The sequence below is a fragment of the Chinchilla lanigera genome, unplaced genomic scaffold (genome assembly GCF_000276665.1).
Source record: "Chinchilla lanigera isolate Chin_1 unplaced genomic scaffold, ChiLan1.0 scaffold00032, whole genome shotgun sequence".
NCBI classification, from domain to species: Eukaryota; Metazoa; Chordata; class Mammalia; order Rodentia; family Chinchillidae; genus Chinchilla; species Chinchilla lanigera.
Genome location: NW_004955433.1, coordinates 23,412,666 through 23,428,098, shown reverse-complemented (window position 1 = coordinate 23,428,098; position 15,433 = coordinate 23,412,666). Strand labels below are relative to the sequence as shown.

Below are 15,433 nucleotides of genomic sequence, written 5' to 3'. Positions count from 1 at the left end.
GAAGCATCACTTATGGTGTATGACATTTGGGAGCAGGTAGGATGCAGCTGGGATCCAGGGAAGGAGTAGGAGGAGAGAGCTGGGGTAGGGGTGGGTCCTGCCAGGAGTGACAGGCTCATGGCAGGAGCACAAGGCCTGCTGGGTAGGTGTGTGCATTTGTTGTTCTCTCTAGGATGGAAGCCGATGGTTGCCTGGCCACTGCATGGCCATGGGGGATGCATATGTCATCGTGTACTCAGTAACTGACAAGGCCAGCTTTGAGAAGGCTTCAGAACTTCGGGTCCAGCTGCGGCGGGCACGGCAGACAGATGACATCCCCATCATCCTAGTGGGCAACAAGAGTGATCTGGTGCGCTCCCGTGAAGTCTCTGTGGATGGTGAGTGGGCAGCAAGTCAGCAAAGGGAGGGATATCCTGGCTGGGCTGCGGTCCAGTCTTGGCTCAGCCTGAGTCCCTGGAGATCATCAGTGGCTAAAAATGTTCAGGAAGAAAACTTGAAGATGAAGAAAGGTAGAGAGGGCTGCTGTCCCTCCCAAAGGCCCAGAGAAAGAATCAGATCTTCTAGGGGAGCGGAGTCACCTTACAGCCCTCCTCTGCTCTCCCTTTGGCCCTGACCCTACAGGTGGGGGTTGAGTGGTGGGAGCAAGTGCAGGGAACCAAGCCGGAAGGAAAGAGCCTGGTTCCGGGCTGAGGCCCATCCCAGAATAAGTTTGTCCCTTCCCTCTTGGGCTCAGAATCCTCCTCTGTGCCCCCAGCACTGATTCCCCTCAGAGGAACCTGCCGGTGCCTTGGTGACATTGCTTCTCCCCTCAGTCCACTGAGTCATTTAGCCTAATATAGTATTAAGTCATAGGACACTAAATTGTCCAAAATAGTTTTTGTTTTAGTTGGTTGACTACTATAGCACTTTTATTTTAATATTGGACTTCAAATAAATAAATGAATCTCTTTTTTGGGAACGCCTTAAACACAGGCACATTCAGCCTTTGGGGTAACGGTGCAGTGGCAGGGATCTTCAGTACATGAGCTACGGTCTTTGTGTTTCTGAGGAGGGCCCAGGGCTCCCCCTTGCCTTATTCAAAGACTCCTGATAGCTGCCGGGGGATGGCCAGGGTTTGAGTGGGCTCCCCGCCTCCCCACCCTTTATTTACTGGTGTGTGCCTGTCCCCACCACACCAGAGGGCCGGGCCTGCGCCGTGGTTTTTGACTGCAAGTTCATCGAGACATCAGCAGCATTGCACCACAACGTCCAGGCACTGTTTGAAGGTGTCGTTCGCCAGATACGCCTGCGCAGGGACAGCAAAGAGGCCAATGCCCGGCGGCAAGCTGGTACCCGGCGGCGGGAGAGCCTTGGTAAGAAGGCGAAGCGCTTCCTGGGCCGCATCGTAGCACGCAACAGCCGCAAGATGGCCTTTCGAGCCAAGTCCAAGTCCTGCCATGACCTCTCAGTTCTCTAAGCCCTTCACTGTGGTAGGCAGAGGGATGGATGGGCTGGTGGGCTGGTCCAGCCAACCACCCTCAGTGCCTCTGGACTGGCTGAGCATCTACACATCTTGGAGCTGCCCAATGGGCCTCCCCCACCTAATGGTCATGGACAGACAGTGCTGCACAGGCAGGCAGCTCCCAGTGGCCAGTGAGGGCTGGGTCCCCAGGGATGCATGTGCAGGCCCATGTGCATCCAAGCAGCAGCCGGGGCCCAGCTTGCGGAGTAGGCCTGCACGTGGGGACTGCTTTCCTCTGCACCCAGCTGTGCATGCCCTGGAGTCTGGAGGAAGGCTGTTCAGTGCACTTGCTATTTGTTTACATACAGATTTTTGTAATAAAGACTATTTCTTGACATGTCAGGCTTGTAGACTGTTTCTTCCCATTCGGGGGGCTTCAGGAGCAGGAAGGATTTCTGAAGCTGGGAGATACTATACTCCCTGCCCCATTCTGGTAAGACCCGGGTGTGGTCTTGATGATCTAATGTTAGGACCTGGCAGTCTAGCCAGCTAGACTGAGGAGACAGATGGAGCGGGGGCAGGGGGCTCAAAGACCTGGGGGGTGGGGAGACACTGGCTGGTTTGTTAAGCATGGGGATGAGAGACGTATGCTCAAGACATTCTTGACTCCAGATGGCTCCTCCACCTCCTGACTGAGGTTGGGGTACTGAGGGGTCCCTCATTGTTCTCTATGAGGGGCCAGGCCAGCATGGGCTAATTTGATTTTGGCAAGAACAGCGCCCCCAGAGCCTTCCCTGCCTGGAATGAAAGACACAGTATTTGCATCAGGATGTGTGCCTATGTGCTTACGGATGTTTCCTCACTCACCCATGCCCGCAAATGGGAGCCCCTGGCTCCCTTACTGTTCATAAGAGTTTACCTACAATAATTCCTCCTTATCTACAGATTCACTTCCTGTAGTTTTTGTTATCCTTTGTGGACTGCAGTCTGAAAATATTCAATGGAAAATTCCAGAAGTAAACAATTCATAAGTTTTAAGTGGCATGACCTGAGGAGCAAGACGAAATCTTGAACCATTGAGCTCTGTCCCATGCAGGATGAGAATTACTCGTTGTCAAGTAGATTCCCATTGTATATGCTCCCTACCTATTGGTCACCTAAAAGCTATTTCAGATCAACCAACTTGGTGTCACAGTGCTAGTGAACAAGTAACCTTTATTTTACTTAAGTATGGCCCCTAGAGTGCAAGAGTAATGAAGCTGGCGATTCAGATATGCCAAAGAGAAGCCATAAAGTGCTTTCTTCAAGTAAAAAGACAAGTTTATCACAGGTAGATATGTTCAGACAAAAAACATAGTATATCTAGGGTTTGGTACTGTCTTTGGCTTCAGGCATCCAGCAGAGGTCTTGGAGAGTGTCCCCCATGGATAAGGAGGACTACTGCATGGTTTTGGAAACAACCCTTTGCATTCGGTGATGGGTGAGAATTGGTTTAGTGGGGACTGGTGTACAGATCTGCTTGACTCCAGGGGTGGAGGCAGCCCTGGGCAAGGCAGGCAACAGCTTCTGAGAAAGTTCTAGACCGGGGTCCGAATATTTCTCCATTCATTTCATTCATTCATTGTACAGACCACTGGCCACCTTCCAGACCTGGTTAGAACCCTGATAGCAGCCTGTTTAAGAGGAGGTTTGAGCTGAGCATGATTAATCCCAGCACTCTGGGAGGCTGAGGCAGGAGGATCATAAATTTGACCCCAGCCTAGGCAACTTAGCAAGACACTATCTCAAAATAATAAAAAAGGGCTGGGGATATACAAAGGCCCTGGATTCAATCCCCTGTACCTCTCCCCAAAAAAGAGGTGGTTTGTGGGCTGCTCCTCCATGTGTGTATGAGAGAAGCAGGAGCCTCTGAGAAACACCTGTGTGCCCAAAGCAGTATTAACTACTCAAAGTTGCTGCTACTCCCCACCCCCTCCTGACAGCCACCAAAACACTTTGACATGTGTGCAGGGCAGGGTTTCCTCAAAGCAGGTGAGTGTTCCCAGGCCTAAAGAGAAACCAAGGCTTTCCTAGCTCTGTTGCTTATTGACTATGTGTTCCTGGGCAAACTACCTAGCCTCTCTCTGCCCCAGTGTGCGACATGAGGCAGTGCCCCTTCAGAACAGAGCAAGTAGAGTAATGAAGGTGTGTACTCAGAACTGTGCCAGCCAGGTGCCTAGTGGAGCTGAACTCATGTGAGACCCCTTCACGGCAAGACTCCACACAGCACGGATCCAGGCTGAGTAACTGAGTGACCCTGGGACAGGCATTTAGCTTGTGACAAGGCTGGAGGCAGCTGAGAGGTCCCAACCCAGCTTCCAGCCTGACAGGGAATAATCAGATATGAAGTGCAGAGACCCCAGGAGTGCTCACAGGTAACTCTAAGAATGGGGAGCAGGAGGGACCTTCCCACCATCCCCCCTCATTTCAGGCCCCAGAGATTTTTCCTGAGTCTACTTGACAGCCTCCCTGGTGAAAGAGCCCCTGTCAGCCCTGCACTCCCTCAAGGTCACCTGAGCTGGCTCAGTCTTCTCATTCCTTCTCAGAGGCATGAGATAGCCCACTGTCCCAGTGCTGTCAGTGACCGGGGGCCAGCGTGAAAACTTGAGGGGGGTGCTCAGGAGAGTGCACAGGCTTCTCTCCCCATCCCCAGTCCTGCAGGTGGTCTAGAACCCCTAACACCCACTTCATGTCATACACTGCTCATCCACCCTCCATCTGATGCAAACTCCAGTCCTTGTCTGAGTTCTCCAAGCCAGTCAGGAGCGGCCAGGCAGGATGAGGGCCAAGTCATGGCTGGGTCCTCAAGTCCTGCCCTGGAAGGGCTCCCCATCTCCCCATCATGTATGGGAGAGCAGCTGGTGTCCTGTGTACAGTGACAAAGGCAGCGCAGAGCAGGTGGTGGGGACATGTCCAGAAGAGACCCCTGAGCCAGCCTGTGAGCACAGAGCACTTTCCTGGAGAAGGAACTATTTGAGCTGAATGCTGAAATATGAGCAGGTACTCACCACACCGATGAAGGGCTGGCAAGGGCAATCCAAGGAAAAGGAACAGAGTGTGCAAAGGCACAGCTACAGCTGCCAGTACACAGGGGGAAAGTGGGGCTGAGTCTGCAGCCATAGGAAAGGGCCAGACTTCTGTGCCCACTGGTCTGTGTCAGGGTGAGACAGTGCCAGACAATGATCTGCCCACCTCCTGGGGCTGGCAGTCACGGATGCTGAGCAGCTCCCAGCTTCCCAAAGTCAATGAGTAACTTGGGGGGCTAGGCGGGGCCAGGCCTGCTGCTGTGGGCCCAGAAGCAATTTCCACTCCTGAGCAAGTGCGGTAGAACCGCCTACCTGCTCAAGTGTCCGCCTTGCCCTTCCCCACCCAGCCCAGCTAGACCCAGTCTCCCCGGAGAAGGAGCCCTCTCTCTCTCTCGGCAGCTGGACACAAGGAGCTACCTTTGACACCAGTGGGTGAGGCGCCGGGAGCACCGCACTGTGGACCAGGCCAAAGTTGGTGGGGTTAAGGGGGAACGGAGCCCTGCCCTCCGCTTGTCCATTGTCGGGGAAGAATTCCCAGGGACCCAACATGGAGCGGTATCTATGATCCTAGTGCTGAGCTACATGTTGAGCACTGGAAAATGCCGTGATACTAGCAGAGCTTCTTCCCTGAGGGCACTCTGTGTCCGGAGGACGGCAGTGGGAAGCAGGACAGTCCCCAAGCCACCACAAGTCCTCTCTTCCAGGAGGAATCCTGCTGTCAAGTCCTCTGTGACCTTGCCCAGGCTCTGCCCTTCAGGCCTGGCCTGCAATGTGAGGCAATTACAGGGAGGGACCCTCACAGTCAGCTTTCTAGCTTCAAACTTTTGCAATTCAGGAGACTGCTGAAAAATTATGACTTTAAGATCTACAAGCTGTGGGAAGAAGACGAAGTGTGGAGGTGAAACTCCTATGGAGGTCACCATGAGAGCAACAGCCAAGCAGCTGGGTGGCTGGGCCTAGGGTCCTCACCAGTGGCTGAGGAGCTGGACATTTCCCTTCAAGTAACAGGGAGCCATAGGGCCTTAGGGGAGCAAATGGGGCTTGACCATAGAGAGGTTCCCTTGGCTATGTGGATGGGATGGAAATTCTCTTCTCACTTATCTGGGCTGGATCCTCATGGTCATATCCCTTAGGCCCATCTTGACCATGGTCCCTGCCTGGCTTTGGCTGCTTTGCTTGTCTGTCCCCCAGGTGAGTGGGCCCTGACCCCCTTCTTCAGGTCCTGGCCTTGGGGATTGGCGCCCTTGCTCCTAACTCCACCTGGACCAACTACCATGGCCATGGGAGGAGTGTGGGGGCAGGAGGCTCAGAACTGGGGCTATGGGTCCATTGTGGGATCAGAAGGTCAAATGGCAGAAGGTGGGTGGCCTGAGGTATGGCCAGCTGGAACAAGGTGAGAATTCCTTACAGGCTTTCCCTGAGGCCCAGGATGCAGAGCTATCTGTGGAAGTCCCTGAGAATTATCGTGGAAATTTCCCTTTGTACCTGCTCAAGGTGAGCCTGAGAACTGGGTGAGCTACCATTCACTACAAAGTGCTCTTTCCCCCATCTCCAGCACCACTCCTTTTGTTTATTTGTTTGTTTGTTTGTTTGTTTGTTTTTGAGGCAGGGTCTCACTGTGTAGTTCAGGCTGGCCTTAAATTTACTTTGTATCCAAGGCTGGCCTTGAACTCACAGCGATTCTCCTGCCTCTGCCTTCCACTCCTCTTTCTTGCTCCAGCTCCCTTTTGAGCCCTACCTTCAGGAGCATACATGTTATAATGTTATTCAGAGAAGAGTAGGGGTCTCAGCTAAAGAATGGAATGTTGGTGGGGATTTCCAGTGTTAGAAAGAGGGGCAGAGAGCATGGAGAGCATCAGGAACAAGGCAAAGAGTTCTGACTTTGAACCTGAGTCCTGTTACGTACTGGCTGTGTGACCTCATGTAAGTGCCAACCTTCTCTGAGACTCAGTTTTCCCACACACAAAATGAGACCATTGCGTGAAAGGGATATCCTTTGGGTTTTCCAGCCACCCCTTTTATTTTTGTTCTCATCCTCTAGCTGCCACTGCCCCATGAGAAGGCTGAAGGCCAGATCGTGCTGTCAGGGGACACAGGCATGGCAGCTGAGGGCCCCTTTGCTGTGGATCCAGACTCTGGTTTCCTAGTGGTAACCAGTGCCCTGGACCGGGAGGAACAGGCGGAATACAAGCTACAGGTATGGCTGGGCAAGGTGTAAGATAGAGCAGCAAAGGCATGGCCAGGCACTGACTCCCTTTCCTTGCCAGGTCACCCTGGAGACTGGAGATGGATATGTCTTGTGGGGTCCACAGCTTGTGATTGTGCATGTGAAGGATGAGAATGATCATGTGCCCCAATTTTCTCAGGCCATCTTCACAGCTCAGCTCAGCCAGGGCACCAGGCCTGGTGAGTGACCAGAGCAGCCACCTTGCATGCAGCGAGGTCAGGTGGGCACTGACGGGGCAGCAGAGTAAAGAGACACAAGGACAAGGCAGGCAGGGTCTAAGCTTCTCCCTCATCTCTGCCCCATCCTGTACCCTTCCCACTCCACTGAGGGACCCATTTATTCTTAGCTTCCATTTGCCCATCTGTGAAGTGTATTGAAAATCTGTGGGGCTCACCTTGAGGATCCTGATACAATGATGGTTACAGAACAGGAGCCAAGGAGAAATAGGGGAGGCATAGGAGTCTCCCTCCCCTGCCATCTGTTACAGTTTACCTTTCCCTCCACACTCCAGGCATCCCCTTCCTCTTCCTTGAGGCTTCGGATGGGGATGCTCCAGGCACAGCCAACTCAGATCTTCGATTCCACATCCTGAGCCAGAGCCCAGCCCAACCTTCATCGGACATGTTCCAGCTAGAGCCTCGGCTGGGGGCTCTGGCCCTCAGCCTTGAGGGTGAGTCTGAGCTAGTTGTGTTGAAGGGTCAGGGAATGCTGGAGGAGGGGGCCCCTGAGCCATAACGGGTGGATGAGCTGGGGCTAGAGGTGAAGGAGGAAAAAGCAGCAAGACAAAGGCCACGCCTTGACCATGCACAGGGAGATAGGAAATAGGGTGAACAGAATACTTTCGTTCTAAGTTCTGGAGACCAGAGGGGAATAACCCGCAGATCTGGAGTATGGAGATCTCATAACCGATGAAAGGAGAGATCTGCCCCTGAGAGTGTTAACCAGAGGCATGGGCTGGGGATGGAGGGTAAAGTGAATCATACATCAACACAGCCAGCCACCCTGTCACCCATCTTCTTCCAACCACCAGGCAGCCCACCTGCCCAATACACTCACTCATCCACATGCTCCTCATCCATCCACACACCCAAAGCCCTCTCTATCCACCTAGCTTGCCACCCATTCATTCCGTGGATTATCCCCCATCAGCCACTTCCCTATCCTGACTGTCCATCTACTGCTCCAGTCCATCCACCACTCACTGTTAATATGAAAGTGCCATTGCACACTGTTACAACACAGTTGGATACTTGTGATGGTGCTAAACACCCCTCTAATCCTTTGGCCAAGAGAGCCTCCTAAACACCTGCTTATTCTTGGCTTTGTGCTTGGTACTCACGGGGAAGGACAGCCTGGTACTTGCTCCCTGGCCCAATGCTCAGGCAACCATCCTATCTCTTCTAGGGAGCACCAGTCTCGACCATGCCCTGGAGGGGCCCTATCAACTATTGGTACAGGTCAAGGACATGGGCGACCATGCTTCAGGCCACCAGGCCACAGCCACCATTGAGGTCTCCATAGTACAGAATACCTGGGTGCCCCTAGAGCCTATCCACCTGGCAGAGAATCTCAAAGTCCCATATCCACACCCCATTGCCCAGGTGAGTAAATGGCTATCGGTGACCGATGGAACCTCATGGATGGTGCAGCTGCACCTGAGTCTCATGAGTGTTTGGAAGACAGGTCTGGGACCCAACTTGACCCTGACTCCTCCCTCTATACTTCCTACCACTTCCTACTGTGGAGTGAGGTATGTAAGGCCTTGGGACCAAGCCCTGAGTCTCTTGACTGCCATCTTTGGCAGGTGTAGCTCAGTGTTCTGATCCCTTGAGTTTCCTCAGGGAGAACAGCTGCCTCTTTTTTCTGCCATGTGGATTGTCACCCAAGGCAGGAATGTCTCAGGCCTTTTCTAGGAATCCTCTGGGGTCAGGCCCAGCCTGAGAGGACAGAAAAGAAAATAACCTGGTCATTCAGGCACTTGGGGCTGAAGCTTGGGACAAAGCAAAGCTACTATGGAGTTACTACAATGACAAGTGCCCCAAACAGAAGGATGCTACTCGGACTCCAGGCCCAGGGTGGGCAGTAATTTGTCTGGGGGCATGCAGTAGTTGGGGCCCAGGCTCCTTGCCTAAGTTGGGACATAGGACTGGCATGGATTTTTTGTGAGCGTGGCCACTCTATGTCCTCTTCCCAGGTACACTGGAGTGGGGGGAACGTGCACTATCACTTGGAGAGCCAACCCCCTGGACCCTTTGATGTGGATGCAGAAGGGAAACTCTATGTGACCATGGAGCTGGACCGAGAGGCCCAGGCTGAGGTGAAATTAGAGGGAATTGAGGGGGGTTGGCTGGAGAGTGTTAGTAACTGTCTGATTGCTTTGGGAGATGTCACATTCCCACAGATGCTAAGGCAGTAGAAGAGAGCCCAGAAGAGCTGGAGCTATAAAGACCAAAAAAAAAAAAAAAAAAAAAAGAGCTGGAGCTGGTCACCACACGGGACCTAGACCCAGGCAGGCTGGAGCCGCCCTTGGTCCTGACCTGAACCCCAACTCACCCCACCCACTACAGTACCTGCTCCAGGTGCGGGCTCAGAATTCCCATGATGAGGACTACACAGAACCCTTGGAGTTTCACGTGGTGGTGATGGATGAAAACGACAATGCACCTGTCTGCCCCCCAAGTGGTCCCTTGATCAGCATCCCTGAGCTCAGCCCCCCAGGTGGGCAACGGGTCTTAACAGAGGTGCAGGAAAGGTGGAGTACCTCTAAACCATCCCATCTTGCTTCTCTGCAGTGGGGCTCTAGCTTCAGGCTGCCATTTCTATGTCCTTCAGAACACACACACACACACACACACACACACACACCCATGAGAAGTTCAGTCCAGCACAAAAGAGAAGTGGGTGAGGTAAGCCTGGTCCCACCTGCTGTCTTGCAGGCACTGAAGTGACTCAGCTGCTGGCAGAGGATGCAGATGCCCCTGGTTCTCCCAATTCCCACATTGTGTATCAGCTCCTGAGCCCTCAGCCCAAGGAGGGGGCTGAAGGGAGAGCCTTTGAGCTAGATCCCACCTCAGGCAGTGTGACCGTGGGGACTGCCCCCCTCCAAGCTGGCCAAGATATCCTGCTTCAGGTGCTGGCTATTGACCTAGCAGGAGCAGAGGAAGGTAAGTTCCCTGATGGTGACCTGGGCCCCTGGCTCCTCTGTTCTTACCTGGGCCTCACCACAAGCCCTTCCCTGCTCCAGGCCTTAGAAGCATGTGTGAGGTCGCAATCATGATCACAGACGTCAATAACCATGCCCCTGAGTTTACCACCTCCCAGGTAAGCAGAAGCAGTGGGGAGACCCTGGAGAAAACACTGCTGGGGCTCACTGCCTCCTCAACATCTCTCCAGATTGGTCCTGTAAGCCTCCCCGAGGATGTGGAGCCTGGTACTCTGGTGGCCACACTGATGGCAACTGATGCTGACCTTGAACCTGCCTTTCGCCTCATGGAGTTTGCCATTGAGGGAGGGGATAAGGAAGGGATCTTTGCCCTGGATTGGGAGCCAGACTCTGGTCATGTCCAACTCAGACTCCACAAGGTAAGTGTCTGGGTGGGTAGGAAAGGGGCAAACACACACATATTCATGTACAAGTGTGCCATCCCCTGACCCATACAGTAACCCAGGCTTTGTTGCTTCTAGAACCTCAGCTATGAGGCAGTTCCCCACCACAAGGTGGTGGTGGTAGTGCGAAATGTAGAGGAACTGGTAGGCCCAGGCCCAGGCCCTGAAGCCACAGCCACAGTGACTGTGCTGGTGGAGAGGGTGATGCCACCCCCTAAGTTGGACCAAGAGAGCTATGAAGCCAGTATCCCAATCAGTACGCCAGCTGGCTCCCTCCTGCTGACCATCCAGGCCTTGGATCCCATGAACAGAACTCTCAGGTGAGCCCTTACCTGGGCTGGCTTGCCCATGTTCCCCAGAGGTGACTCCAGGGCCTCAAAGGAGATTCACATTATCTAGAATATACCCCAACTATGGCTAGTGTCCAGGTTGCAACTCCTTGGGGTGGAGGTGGGGATCAGGGCTGGATGGACTGCATAAGCATGGCAGGGGATGGTGTTTAGGCTTTATGGAAATTCAGATTATACCTCCTCACCTGGAGGAAGGACCTGGCCCTCCCTCCGCTCCCTACCCAGATTGCAGCACAGACAAAGCTCTTTCCAGGTTCTGATCCCATCCAGACATCAGCCCATGACCTAGAGGGTCCCCACCCACAGTATCCATTGTCCAACCACCCTTATTCCCCAATAAGTGTTAAAGCTGAGGAGAGAGACTGGGCACCCCGGCAATGCTGCTGCCCCTATTGTCACAGTTAGGATGTGAACTTGAGCAGATCACATGATCTTGGAGGTTTCTGGGCAAGACCCCATGCATATTTCTAGCGCCTTTCCATCCCACCCCTTTCTGTGGACCTTAGGTTCTCCCTGGTCAATGACTCAGAGGGCTGGCTTTGCATCGAGGAGGACTCTGGGAAGGTACGCACGGCTCAGTCTCTGCAGGGTGCCCAGCCTGGGGACACATACACAGTGCTTGTGGAAGCCCAGGACACAGGTATGTCCAGGCAACAGTGGAGACCAGAGGGAGGGAAGCACTAGAACTACATATGGAAGTTGTTCCATATGCAGATCTTAAACGGACTGACAGATGGCTAAGACTGAGCTTCCTCCATGGGATCTTTGCAGGCAACCACCCAGCCCCAGGCAAGAGAGAGGGACAAGGATCCCAGTCCAGTGTCCCTCTCTGAGACCCTCTCTGAGAATGGGTCTACCCAGATGTTCAGGTCTGGCCTCTGCCTCTTCTCTCCCACCACCCTGCTACCCTGACACTTGAAATCCTCCAACTCTCTCTGTTAGCCCCTGGAGAGCTTCTCGAAGTGTTAGCTTCAGAGATCAGCTGGGGACAGACAGAACTGGGTTAGGAAGATAGAAGGAGGGCCAGGGACTGCATCTGGGGCAAGTGCAGTGCAATGCCCCAAAGGGGCACTGAGGCCAGGTAAGGAGGAATGTGAACAGCTCCCTGATAGCTGTGAACCGCTGGCCCCCGGGAGGGTATGTTGGGAGGCCCAGAGCAGACCAGCAGAGATGTGCTCCTCCATGGGAAGGGCGCTGTCACCTTGTAGGCCATTAATGTCAATAGTGGGGATGGTGGTGAAAGCAGGTTGGGCATCTGAAAAGTTACAGGTGGGCTTGGCAGCTATTCAGATAACGAAGGGATGAAGCCCACTGTCAGAAAGAGACTGGCATGTGGGTAGTGACAGGATGACAGAGCAGGCGAAGTGGAGGGATAGTGGCAGGGAGGCAGCAAGTGAGACCAGTAGGCTGTGGGAGATGGACCACCCCAGGGACTCCCCAGCTCACCCTCATCCTCAACATCACAGATGAGCCAAGACTGAGCGCTTCTGCTACCCTAGTGGTTCACTTCCTGAAGGCCCCTCCTGCCCCAGCTCTGACTCTGGCACCCATGCCTGCCCGATACCTCTGCACACCCCGCCAGGACTATGGTGTTGTTGTCAGTGGACTCAGTGAGGATCCTGACCTGGCCAGTGTGCCAAGTCCCTACAGTTTCGCCCTTGGCCCCAACCCTACAGTGCAGCGGGATTGGCGCCTCCAACCTCTCAATGGTATGTAGTGGGGGGTGAAATTCCATGACCAAGACAGGGAAAGGGGGGCCTCCCTCCCTGCTGGGAGTGGGGGCTGGGCCTAGAAGGAACAGTCTCCAGGGTGCCAGTGTAGGTTAGTGACCATGCATATTGTCTGCAACCCAACAGGTTCCCATGCCTACCTCACCCTGGCCCTGCATTGGGTAGAACCAGGTGAACATGAAGTCCCTGTGGTTGTCAGCCACAACGCCCAGACATGGCAGCTCCTGGTCCAAGGTGAGGCTGGAGTTTAGATGCGGCAAGGTTGGCATCTGCAGATGCTGAGGGAGCTACCAGGGTGCAGAGCATAGGGGCTATGTATACATCATGGGCGCTCACACTGACAGCATATGCTCATGCACACCTGCATAACTGGCCAGACCCACATACCTCTGTGTAATCAGTACCTGCACAAAGGAGCATGCACCTTCACACACACACATGCACAGGTGTGTGTACAAACATGCATATCAGCCAGCTGGCCAGATGGGAGGCTCCAAGCAGCAGGAGAGCCCTCTCCCACTGCTGTCACCTTCCTCTCCCCTAGTGATTGTGTGTCGCTGCAATGTGGAGGGGGAGTGCATGCGCAAGGTGGGCCGCATGAAAGGCATGCCCACGAAGCTGGTGGCCATGGGCACCCTCCTGGGCACTCTGGCAGCAATAGGTAATGGAGGCTGGGATTCTATATTGGGGAGAACAGTGGGTGGTTTGGAGCCATACTATACAAATAAAAAGTTTCCCTGTTCCCATAGTGCCCCAGGTCTAGAAAAGGAATCCCCAACTCTCATAGTCATTATGCTCTTGTCGCCTGAAATCATAGTCATCACCATCATCAATACCGGGATTTACCATTGCATTATCATGCACTAGCTGTGCGTCAGGCCTTATGCTGGGCAAGTTACATGGTTTATCATGTGGGATGCTCTCCACAGCCTGTGAGATGGATCCTGGCATCTTTTTACTTTGCAGATGAGGTCACTGTGGCTCAGAGAGATTTAATAACTTGTCTGAGGTTACACAGCCAAAATGTAGCAGAGTCTAGGTCTTTCCAGGCTAATTCCTTCCATCCAAGCTACCCTCTCTGTCTCTTTTTTTTCTCCAGCCTCCTAAATGTTTCCCTTGTTGGTTTTCTTTGCTGGTTCTACCACAATACTATGTTGTGCCTTTCTCTTGGAGGTCTGTGGGAACAACTCACTGGCTCTCAGATGCACTCCATCCAAACTGTCCTCCGGAGAAGGGGACTTTGGAGGCTGGGGTATGCTGGATGGCCTTGGTGTAGTGAGGACCTGGTGATCGCTGAGAAAACCAAGCAGACTTCCCAGGCACCAGGAGTCATACCCAGCCAGTATTGGGGAAGCTGTTAGGAAAGTTCATTTCTTTATGAAACTGATACAAATAGCAGAGAATCCCTAGTAATAGGCAAGCCCCCAAAACCCCTGTGAGGGCTGATCCATCCCTCTTGGGCCCCTCAGGCTTCTTCCTCATCCTCATCTTCACACACTTGGCCCTGGCAAGGAAGAAGGACCTGGATCAACCAGCAGACAGCATGCCCCTGAAGGTGGCCGTCTGAGTGATCCAGGCAGCCCCAGCAGGAAGCTTGGACCTGGCTCCAACTGAATCCACCGGGAAAGATCCAGTACATTCCTGAGGTGGAGGCACTATCACCAGACAAATCCCCAAAGGGAACCTCTGACTTTATGGACTGCCCATGACAGTACGCTAAATGGCAACTCATTGTCCAATAATAAACTTTAGAGAGTGGGGCTGGGCCCTAAACTATTGCTGTGCCCATGTCTGAGTGTCCGTATGTGTGAGCACATGCATGTGTGTGAGTGCACACACCTGCCCTTTGTGTCCTCCCTATCTCCTGCTGCACAGAATGGGTCTGGGGACTTGAGGAAAAGCCTGGGGTCCCCTGTATGGAATAATACAGGACATCCTATGGAGTGCTGCTGAGATCTTGGGGCCAGAGCAAGGTGAGTCACTTTCTTGGGTATCCAGCGCACACCATCCACCTGGTGGATTAACTAGACCCTGGCTGGATTAACTGTGCAGGTGAAGGTCAAGGAACAGTGTTTCCAAGTCATTCCTGTATTTTCAGGCCACTAGCTTTGCTATGGCCAGGAGTAATCTTGTAAGTACATGTCCTCTCCTTGTGCATGAGCACTCTTGTGTCCCTGTGCTGGAGTCACCTGTACCCAGGAGTGGACAGAAACCCCTCAGTCTCAGGAGGCATCTACATAGGAATCTTGAGGGCTTGGCAAGAGAAGGTCAGGAAAAATGAAGCCAGAGAATGGGCCCTTCTGCCCCAGTGATGCTCAAGGCATTTCTGGATTTCAATTGAGGCATCTGCAGGAAGTCAGGGGAGGGGAATCACTCAAATGGACACTACTGGGGAGAGACAGGAACCCCTGTGCCTCCCCCAGAAGCTGTCCCTGCCTTAGGTGAACCTCTACTTCTGAACCAAAATTAAGCCATAATCCTGGTGGACTACTGAGCCCAGACCACACCTCCAGACTGACTTCCAGTCTCTGCCCTTTGATTGACTCCAGACACAAGCTGGTTACACACGCTCCCTCCCTGACAGTCTCTGGGGAGTCAGGGTGGGACTTGCTGTCCCAAGCACCCAGAGCTGATAATGGTAAATCACGGGGAAGGGAGAAAAATAACCTTGGTGGGGCCCAGCCCTATTTTTAGGAGATAATCTCTCTACTGCTGGCAGATTCTGCGGGATGGGGGCCAAGCCTAGTTTAGTGAGCCAGAGCAGGCACACTGGCTGGCCTAGGCAAGCTTGTGGATGAATCCTGAGGCTGGCCCCAGCTACCCTAGCTTCAAGGACCCACCCTCAACTACAAGCACTGCTGACCACCCAAGCCCAAGCAGGGTTTCTCCGCCCCTTCCCAAGATCCTCTACTTGATCTGAACCCACTTGGAACCCTTCAGAGCAGAAAGCTCTTTGGAAGTTGCGTTTTATCTAATTTTTCCAACCTACTAGGGTGCATTATTGGCTCCATTTT

The 15,433-nt window shown here is 53.4% G+C and overlaps 2 protein-coding genes across 5 annotated transcripts in view; both read left to right on the top strand.

The window, feature by feature from the left end:
* Rrad (Ras-related associated with diabetes) overlaps positions 1-1,841 on the top strand; it is a gene marked incomplete in the record, with an annotated part of 12,837 nt that extends 10,996 nt beyond the window's left edge. Inside the window, 3 exon segments of the mRNA XM_013516112.1 lie at positions 1-36; positions 173-377; positions 1,179-1,841. Coding sequence (XP_013371566.1) covers positions 1-36; positions 173-377; positions 1,179-1,456 — 519 coding nt within the window.
* A 2,933-nt stretch (positions 1,842-4,774) lies between these two features.
* Positions 4,775-14,195, top strand: Cdh16 (cadherin 16, KSP-cadherin). 4 transcript variants are annotated; one of them, XM_005388483.2, is made up of 18 exons: positions 4,776-4,934; positions 5,640-5,697; positions 5,917-6,000; positions 6,548-6,703; positions 6,774-6,912; positions 7,245-7,403; positions 8,138-8,334; positions 8,928-9,050; positions 9,301-9,451; positions 9,670-9,897; positions 9,978-10,054; positions 10,127-10,315; positions 10,418-10,659; positions 11,196-11,329; positions 12,156-12,398; positions 12,546-12,653; positions 12,964-13,080; positions 13,889-14,195. In XM_005388483.2, exons 2-18 carry the CDS (start codon positions 5,653-5,655, stop codon positions 13,984-13,986), a joined length of 2,490 nt encoding a protein of 829 aa, XP_005388540.1. In that variant the 5' UTR covers positions 4,776-4,934; positions 5,640-5,652; the 3' UTR covers positions 13,987-14,195. The 4 variants fall into 4 exon arrangements, with proteins under 4 accessions (XP_013371547.1, XP_005388540.1, XP_005388539.1 ...); XM_005388482.2 differs by having other exon boundaries at positions 4,776-4,938; XM_013516092.1 differs by having other exon boundaries at positions 4,776-4,977.
* Positions 14,196-15,433: the final 1,238 nt, after the last annotated feature.

Excerpts from the sequence above, each read along its gene's own strand:
- Cdh16 (XM_005388483.2), top strand. The coding sequence starts at position 5,653 with ATGGTCCCTGCCTGGCTTTGGCTGCTTTGCTTGTCTGTCCCCCAG. Across the intron at positions 6,704-6,773 it reads AGGCGGAATACAAGCTACAG|GTCACCCTGGAGACTGGAGA; the intron begins GTATGGCTGGGC and ends TTTCCTTGCCAG. Across the intron at positions 12,399-12,545 it reads GCGCCTCCAACCTCTCAATG|GTTCCCATGCCTACCTCACC; the intron begins GTATGTAGTGGG and ends GCAACCCAACAG.